Source organism: Juglans regia, chromosome 11 (genome assembly GCF_001411555.2).
Source record: "Juglans regia cultivar Chandler chromosome 11, Walnut 2.0, whole genome shotgun sequence".
NCBI classification, from domain to species: Eukaryota; Viridiplantae; Streptophyta; class Magnoliopsida; order Fagales; family Juglandaceae; genus Juglans; species Juglans regia.
The window spans coordinates 2701122-2711089 of record NC_049911.1 but is presented as its reverse complement, the minus strand read 5'-3'; the positions used below and the strand labels follow the sequence as shown (position 1 = coordinate 2711089).

The following is a 9968-nucleotide window of genomic DNA, read 5'->3' as shown; positions in this document are numbered from 1 at the left end:
TTGTCGCTTTCTTAATGCTAATTTGGAATTAAGTATAGAAATTAATCATCTAGCCCAAGCCAACCTTATGATCGATCTGTGATCATGATAAGCATCTGATTGATTTGATCTATATATCCTAATTAGTTTAATTGGAAGGATATTCAAATTAAGAACCAAAAAAGGGTGGCTGGGTATTATAAATGCAATAAATTAAGATTTCGTGGTCATGGAGTCAGACTTTTTGGTATGCACATTTTAGGGTACGTACGTTCTTGATAATTAACAGCGTGAAACATTCTGTGTATTTTTTTATTTTTTGTTCTAAAAAGAAAATAATTCATACCTAAAGGAATTTGGCCAGGTCAAGACCACATTGAACAACTGCTAGGCCCTTATCTAGTCTTGGTATAATTTGGTAGCAGCATGCATGGTTTTTTTTTTTCTAGAAAAATGATAGTTGCAGTACTCCTGAATACGAAACCGTTGTGCAATTATTTTGAAAAAAATAAATAAATACGAGATTCAAATGAAAAAATAATAATTTTTTAATAATAGACTTTACTCTTTTTAAAACGATTGTACGGTATTTGCGCACTCCACGACTGCATGTAGCATTACTCAAAATTAAGCAGGGTCCATTTCCTGCACATGATTGTGTTATTGTTTCTTAATTCAATAAAGGGGGAAAACATATATTATGTAAATTATAAACCCATTGACTAGGCCATGATCTTATTTGCATTTCTGACCATGCTATATTTATTCCTATCATGTACATACATAATTAATCAACCACTTATATATATATATATATATATATATGTATGTATGTATGTTGCTTATATTAATCAACCACTTATATATATATATATATATATATGTATGTATGTTGCTTATATTAATCAACCACTTATATATATATTCCTGATCATGTACTGAGATTGCCAAGTGTGGTTATAATTTGGTACGTACCTGCCAGTTGGTGTGCTGAACCTACATACATAAATATTATAAAGAAATTAATTACCTCTTAAGAAATGGCCATATATTCATAGCACCCAAATTTTTAAAATGGAGGTTTTGAGTTCAACCTTTCTTCCGAAAAATAAAAAAAGCAAAAAAGAAAAAAAGTCAATGCAAAGATGGTTTTATCACCGACAATAATATGCCTTTACCATCGACCGAGCTTTGTTATTGGTACGTAATATATAATATTAGTAAGCTCGATGATGATCATGATTCCTTTTAAATATTACAAGGTATCATGCAGCGATGACAATATTCCCGCAAGGACTGCATATTATAATATCCTTGGAAATATGAAGTCAACAATTCGAAAAGTCACCACTTGTAATGAGGCAACAAGAACTAGACAAAAGTTCTCTTAAAAAGTAAATAAATAAATAAATAAATATAAAAGATCATATCGATTAAGATCATCACATTACAAGAAACATGATCTTTTTCGATGCTTAAAATCGCTGCCAATAACTCTAAAAATCGCTACAAATAAGTATTTGCAACATTTATGTTGCATTGGACTTTCGTCGCAATTGTAGTCTTTTAAAAGATTAGCCAGCGAAATACAAAATTCATCTTCAAAAATTTTTATTTATAGCGATTTGTTCCACTGCTAATATTATTAATTACGCCGCAAATAACGTTCGGATTTCAGTCACCTATTGCTATGAAAAAGTATTTGCAGCACTTAAAATCATTGCTAATACACTAAAATCACCGTAAATAGTGCCTTATTTTTTACAGCGATTTTTACAAACGCTGCAATTAAGATTATTTGCGTCAATATAAAGCGTCGCAAATATTATTCGGGGTGGTTATGTTCGCCCCAGTAGATTATTTGCAGCGTTTTCAAATCTGTCGCCAATTCTTCAGGAGTCTTAATGCTTATTTGCGGTGATATATTTTGGCCGAAAAATATCTTTTGCAGCAATTTTAAGGCGCCGCAAAAAAAAATTAATCATATTTTTTCTTTTTGCCGTCCAAGTATATTCGCCGCAGATAAGGATTAACAAGTGTGTCATTTGTTCGCGGCGAACTGGAAATCACCTCAAATAAGGTTGCGGCAAATATGTTGCTTTGGCGTCCAACTATATTCGCCGCAAATAAGAATTCAGTACTTTTAATTTTTTTCTCGACGAACTGAAAATCGCCGCAAATGGTATTTTGAAACTAGAATATTTTAGTATACGTACAGAATGCGCAATTTTTTTGTGGGTACCTAATTTCCTACTCCAACTCATTCACAATATTATCAAATAGTACATTAATCCAATACTTGTAACCATAATAGCATATATTAATATAAATTCAAGTTTTCATCCAATACACGATTAGTACATCAAACCCTTTAAGGTTATTATAAACTGGCATATGGTGCATTAATGGAAGGCAATAAAGTCTTACAAATGGGAGCAGCTAATGTCTCTTACAAGCTTTAAAGTACAGATCAAACATCCACAATCCAGGTGATACAAGTATAAACAAATATGAAAACAAATTGTGGGTGGAGTTCATCCGCAACGTCGCACATTGATGGTTGATGATTTGCGATGACTTGGTGATTGAGTGGCAAAGATCAATCCAGCTGTCTGGAACAGGGTTATCAAGTATTCTGTCTACTGCCTTCTACATGAGCTGCACAAAAGAAAGCACCCAAGTCTGAAATCAAGCCTTTAATATGAAAACAAATGGTGTACGTGAACAAATAATGGTGCAATTAATAGCACTAATGCAGTGGAGTACATATACTGCCTTCTACATGTTATAATTTTTTTTGGCATAAAACTCACACGAACAAATAGCAGAAATTATCTAAAATCTTTTTTTACATTCTAAACCAAAAGAGGAAAAGAAATTCATGTACATGAACCATGATTTCTTTTCTAGCTAGCTAGCTACCTAATAGTAATATATATTGTTAATCTAATTAAAAAAGGTATTAAAATGGAAGTATATATAGGTATTCAAGATGATTATGATCTAATAGATTATGATCTGTATTAGATCATGTGGTTTTAACTTGTTTTTGAACTTGTATTATATTCTTTATCTGCTAACCTGTTGCAGAAAGTTACAAGTTAAATATAACTCCTCTCTTGCGGAAGTTATAAATTCAGCATACATTACGTACTCGTGTTTTTATGGTAACTCTCTTTATAATTAAGAATTATAATTTATGTTGTGCGCAGCCGTGGTCGGGCTAGGATTTGTGGCGACAAGCATCACCTTTCGTAACACAGCCGTGGCAGTCCGAAGTGGGTGGTTGCCACTTCACTGTGTCCAACTTTATAAAAGGAGATGCGTGGTTGCCTGCAACCGGAGTGCCTTACACAGGTAGCTTACTATAAAATGATGGCATGTTGAGTCTTGACATCCTTCAATTACATGCATGTTTCAATTGTAAAAGACAACTCGATCGCCTGTTAAATTATTCTTGTAAATAATTCTATGCTTGCTGTACGTCGAACTACTACAGGCAATTATATCATTGATCAGCATCTTAATAATTAACTAGTTAATAAATTCCTAATATCCAAAATTAATTGGGTGGTGGACTCCCCATTAACCAAGCATGCATGCAGTACCATCTCTCTCTCTCTCTCTCTCTCTCTCTCTCTCTCTCTCTCTCTCTCATATTAATTAATGATCTGATATAATTAATTAAGTGGCGATTTGGATTTAAAATATTACATTTAATATATAAAATGTTTGTGTCCTTTTTTTTTCGTCTAAGAACATATTAAATCAGCAAGAGTACGTTAAGTACGTGATCAAATAATTCCTAAGATAAGAATAGTAGTACGTACTTATTTCTTAATTTGTTTCTATTTTCTTGCAAGTATGTTTTTCCTTTGTGTTTGATCATTAATTGGAGCTGTTTGTTGTAGCTTTATTTAGCTGATTAAGAGTGTGACATTGTTGTTATAATCTTTTGATCTGTTACTTAACTTCCCGCGCGTTCTCCAATATTTTTTTTAGAGTTTTGCTACTCATCATCTTCATACATCATACAACACATTTTCTTTTATTTTTTATTTTATTCTTCTTAAACTAATTGAGTTTTTCTATTTATCATTCATATATCATACATTTGGTGACAGCAAAAAAAAAAAATTGTGATGTGTGGTGTGTATGGATATTATTAATGATTAATAGATTTTTTTTTTTTTTTGGGATAAATTATATCGTCTTCTAATTAGAGTCTGTTTTTATAGCTAATTTGTTAAGTTGACCGAGATTTGAAACTGTTAATTAATTTATCCTCGAACCTTCGGTATTTTTCTGATGATGAGCTCATTATATAGACGTTTCTAATAATGATCGATGACTACATATATGATTTCTCATTATATTTCAAGCAGAGATAGGGGCGGAACTTAATAAAAAATAAAACTCTCTTAACTTTTAGCCCCCGAATTATTATTTTTATATAATTAAAAGAGAAAAATTTTAACCGTAAGCCCATTCCATGAATAGTTCCTCTACGTGCGTGAGAACTCAGAGAGAAGTAGTGCTTCTTCTATCTCTTTGTTTCTATCTCTTTGTTTCCAACATTTTAAAAATTTGAGAACTAATTTTAGATAAAAAGAAAATTAAAATAATTTTCTACAAAGAAATTTGCAGATTCTTAACGTATCGGAAAAAAAGTACATGAAGAGATCTTTGTAATATGTTTTATTCTCCATAAATCATATATATAATTATATATATATATATATATATATATATATGCTCATTGATTCATCAAGTAAACCAAAAGTTTTTAAATTATTATGTTGTATATATGTTTAAATTAGTTAGTTAATTTTGAATATCATAATATGACCCTCATATGTATCATTTTCTTTGCCGTTTATTTTGAAAGCTTAAGTTGAACAAATATCGACAAATCAAAAACTTTAAATCCTGATAAACATTGTTAAGATTAGGTTTCGAAATAAAAATAAATTGAATGAACATTTTCAGCTTTTAATATTGTTGTTTCAAAACAAAATAAATGAAGATTTTCTTATAAATTATTACTAGTCTATATTGAGAATGAATGTGATAATTAATAACCCTTATTTGTTGGAAGAACATTGAGATCACGTGGCATGTTATATGTTTTTATTTTACATTCAAACTTGAAACTTACTATATATATATATATATATATATATATATACACACACTTATGTACGCTTTTAAGTAATTTTTTAATTTTTGTTGTATAAACTTTTTTATATATCTTTCGGCTCCCTAATTTAATTTACACATAAATCGTGAGTCCCCTATCTTGATTGTGCAAAAAAGAGGTGATGGTTGTTGAAAAAAAATGTTTAGAAATAAGATATTTAGATAATAGGTCCTTGTATATATATAAATATATATATATATATATATATTATACCCGTTAAAAATCACAAGAATGATCTTGTGGATGTGAAGAAAAGCAGCTTATAGCTAGCCTTGCTCGATGGCCTACATCGAGAGAGAGGTGATAAGTTGGAATATAGCAGAATGCTAACACGGCTCCTCCATTAATTACTTCTAGATATGACCACTCATTTTTTAGAAGAAAAACAGTATAGCAACCATCCGACTTCCCTTTGACTCTCCCCTTTCCCTCCAAGCCTCATGTTTTTGCGACACTAGTAACCAATTTTTAAACAAAAAAGGGGTTGTCGTTTCTTCTCCATTATAAGTCATCCCTCGAAAGAATTCCCAAGAAGTACTACACTCCGGAGTGGGCTTGGCAAGGCCACGAACTAGCTTTGCATGAGATCCTTCCCTTGATGCATTTTGAGCAGCTCTTCATTAATATTGAACTTTGCAACAAATTACTGAAAGTTAAAAAAAAAAACTAAGTCTTAATTTGTTTATTTGTTTTCTAGTTTTTTCCACTTCTTTTTGTTTATTTCTGAAGAGCTGCAATATTCAAAATGCCACAAGAGGACGATGGAAGGACTAGGAGAATTGCCATTATCAGTTTGTGTTCCATACTTTTGGTGTCCATGGTTGTCGCCGTGACTGTTGGTGTTAACCTAAATCATCTAGATTCCAGCGACCCTAAAAATGGCAACAAGTTTCATGAAGTATCCGACACCATGAAAGCTGTCGAATCCATCTGCCAGCCCACTGATTACAAACAAGATTGCATCAAGACCCTTTACGCTGAGGCAGGACAAACCACAGATCCTAAAGAACTCATGCAGACTGCATTTAAGGTGGCAATGGAACGTATCAGCGAGGGTGCCAAGAAATCCACTGTCTTGCATGAGCTGGAGAAGGACCCTAGAGCCAAGCAGGCCCTTGACAATTGCAAAGAGCTCCTGGACTCCGCCATTGCTGAGCTTAAGCACTCTTTTGCAGAAGTGGGAGAGTTTGATCTCTCCCAAATAGAAAAAGTGCTTATTGATTTGAAGATTTGGCTCAGCGCTGTCATTACGTACCAAGAAACTTGCTTGGATGGCTTTCAGAACACGACCAGCCACGCTGGGCAGAAAATGAAGGAGGCTTTGAAGAGTGCCATGAGGCTGAGCAGCAATAGCCTTGCCATTGTCTCTGATATATCTAGTGTGCTCACAGGGTTGGAGATACCCGGGCTTGGACACCGCCGTCTTCTTCAAGACCTCCCCATTCTTGGTCATGACCATTCCATCCCCCTGCAGGAGTGGATGAACAATCCCGGAGTTCGGAGACTTCTCGAGGCACATCCAGCCAACAACATTAGGCACGACCTTGTTGTGGCTAAGGATGGGAGTGGAGATTTCAAGACCATCAATGAGGCATTGTTTCACGTCCCCAAGAATGGAAACAAGACCTTTGTTCTCTACATCAAGGAAGGAGTTTATCAAGAGTACGTCCAAATCAACAAGTCCATGACCCATTTGATGATGCTTGGTGATGGAGCTCAAAAGACAAGGATCACCGGAAACAAGAACTTCATTGATGGCACGCCCACCTTCAAAACCTCAACAGTTGGTACGTACGAAATCCTAACCTCAACAGTCCATGTCTCTATATATGCCAATAGTTTGAGCTAGTAAATTAAAGAAGCAGTTTTCTATGTATGTTTTTCTTGAGACTAACAATTTTGAATCATGCATGCAGCTGTTTCTGGGGATAACTTCATTGCCATGAATATTGGGTTCGAGAACACTGCTGGCCCTGAGAAACATCAGGCTGTGGCATTAAGAGTCCAAGCCGATATGTCCATCTTCTACAACTGCTCCATGGATGGATACCAAGACACGCTTTACGCGCACACCAAACGCCAATTCTACCGCGACTGCACCGTCTCTGGCACAATCGACTTCGTCTTCGGCGATGCTGCTGCAGTCTTCCAAAACTGTACCTTCGTTGTCCGCAAGCCATTGGAAAACCAACAATGCATTGTGACAGCACAGGGCAGGAAAGAGCGGCGCCAACCAACAGCACTGATCCTCCAAGACTGCACCATCGTCGCGGATCCTGCATTCTACCCTGTGAGATTCGATCGCAGGGCGTATCTCGGGCGGCCATGGAAGGAGTTCTCGAGGACCATCATCATGGAATCCTACATTGACGACTTGATCCAACCTCAAGGTTGGCTGCCTTGGATGGGCGATTTCGCCCTCAGGACATGCTTCTACGCCGAATTCAACAACCGAGGCCCTGGTGCAAGCTTGAAAGATCGTGTAAAATGGCGAGGAATCAAGAACATCACGCGCGCACATGCACTGGACTTTTCTCCGGGAAGGTTCGTCATGGGCGATACGTGGATTAAGCCCATCGGATTGCCTTATACCTCTGGCTTCACCACCAGCGAGAAACAAATCATAGGAAAACCTTGAAATATTTGTTCTGATTTCTAGAATGCTTTTTCTGCTTCTAGCTTCTTTTTTCGACCCCGGCCTTCTGCATGCATGTCCAGTTTCAAAGCCGTCCCACACTGGATTATAACTATATTTAATTTGAATGATCGACGCTTAACATATAAATAATCCAACCAATAGATCAGTACTATTTAGAAATTGTAAAATATATATATATATATATATATAAATATATATCGATCGATCCAGTTTATGTAACCATCTTCATGTACAAATTCTAATTTTCTTGATTTATCCCATTGACCAACAAAATAGCGGGAAAAAGAAAAAAGAAATAGATTAATGCTTATACTATAAGCATGCGAATAATGCAAAAATGATATTTCAAGAGAAATGCATCCTTTAGTAATTACAAATAGATCTCATAAAATAAATTCATAAACTGACGTGATTTGATGTAATATGTTAGATTGTAAAATTATTTTTATTATATATAAAGCAAATATAATCATGTATCATATGAAATCGTATTAATTTATAAAGTTAATTTTATATAATCTCTTTATAACTCCTCTTATTTCAAATGATAATCAGTTTGTGTCATTTAGAATGCTGCATCATATTTTTGCCATGTATATGGTCAATAAGTAAGCTTCAGTACTGCTGATCAGAAGCTAGCATATATATCTTAAGGCTCATTAATATCGTGCTAATTAGATGGGACATTAATTAATGTAACTATTTTATACTTTCATTCGTGTATAAGGAATGGTAGCTCGATTTTCTGTTAAAAACGTTATTCTAGAGACTTGGCTCGGTTGTGGCTCGACCTTGACTAGCAAATTTTGGCTCGATCAACTTCGACTCGAGCGAACTTCAGACAGATTATTCGCTCGACATCTGCTCGAGTGAATGTTTAGAAAACCTAATTCATGTGCCGTTTTATATATAAACATATTCGTGTAAAGAGAAAAAGTATGAGTTGCGACCAAAAAGAGAGAGAACTCATTTTATGAGATTTTGAGAGCTCATTAGGTGTACTTGGACTTTTGAGATTGATGAGTGATTTATAATTTTTATCTTGTACTCCATCTTTGTGATAATGAATCACTTGAGATCGACTCCACCAGTGAATGTAGGCTATTGCTTAAGCTAAACCACTTAAATTTTGGTGTTCATTGTGTGGTTTTGAAATTTTTGTTATTTTCTTCCGCTAATCTATTTCAAAGTCGTCTCTAGATATTCAGTTAATCCTAACAAACGGGTATCAGAGTGCTAAACTCTGGGAAAGATCTTGAAAGATGGCTATGGCAAAATTCGAAGTAGAGAAATTCGATGGTCAAAATAGTTTTAGTCTATGATTCATTAAGATGAGGGCTTTGTTATGATAACAAGGCATGGCAAAAGTTGTAAAAGAGAAGGTGTCGGATGAGCCTTCTACATCAACAACGGAAGATGAAGATAAAAGCACATAATATTATTTTGTTGTCTCTCTCCAATAGAGTATTGCAAAAGGTCGTTGATGAAGAGACCACAGCTGGTCTTTGAAAGAAACTTGAGAGTTTATACATGAAGAAGTCACTCACCAACTGTTTGTATTTGAAGTAATGATTATACACTCTCAAGATGAGGGAAGACACTTCTATTTTCGACCATCTAGATGAATTTAATAAAATTATTATGAATCTGAAGAATATTGATATTAAGCTTAATGATGAAGATCAAGCCTTAGTTGTGTTATGTTCGTTGCCGGTTTCATTTGATAATTTTGTGAACTCGATGCTATATGGTAGAGATAATATCTCATTGGTAAATGTAAAATCTGTTTTGAATTTTAAGGAGTTGAAAATAAAATTGGATGTACAAGGCACGGATAATCAAGCAGATAACTTGTTCGTGAAATGTTCTACTGATTGTAGATCTGGAGAAAGAAGTTTGGAAAAGAGTATGGGTCATTCCAGTGGCAATTCAAAATTTAACAAAAAAATTGTTAAATGTCACTACTATTATATGTTTGGTCATTACAAGAACGAGTGTTCTAAATTGAAGAACAAGGAGGAAGGTACAAGTTCCTCCAATGTTATTAACGTTGAAGAACAGGCTAATAGCTCTAATGTTGTCCTAGCAGTCAACGACTCTTGTAGTTGTTTTGGTGACAAGTGGGTTATG

The 9968-nt window shown here is 34.5% G+C and overlaps 1 protein-coding gene across 1 annotated transcript; it reads left to right on the top strand.

Moving 5' to 3' along the window:
* Positions 1–5676: 5676 nt before the first annotated feature.
* Positions 5677–8193, top strand: LOC109022340 (probable pectinesterase/pectinesterase inhibitor 21). The gene is made up of 2 exons (XM_019005215.2): positions 5677–6966; positions 7096–8193. Exons 1-2 carry the CDS (start codon positions 5925–5927, stop codon positions 7815–7817), a joined length of 1764 nt encoding a protein of 587 aa, XP_018860760.1. The 5' UTR covers positions 5677–5924; the 3' UTR covers positions 7818–8193.
* Positions 8194–9968: the final 1775 nt, after the last annotated feature.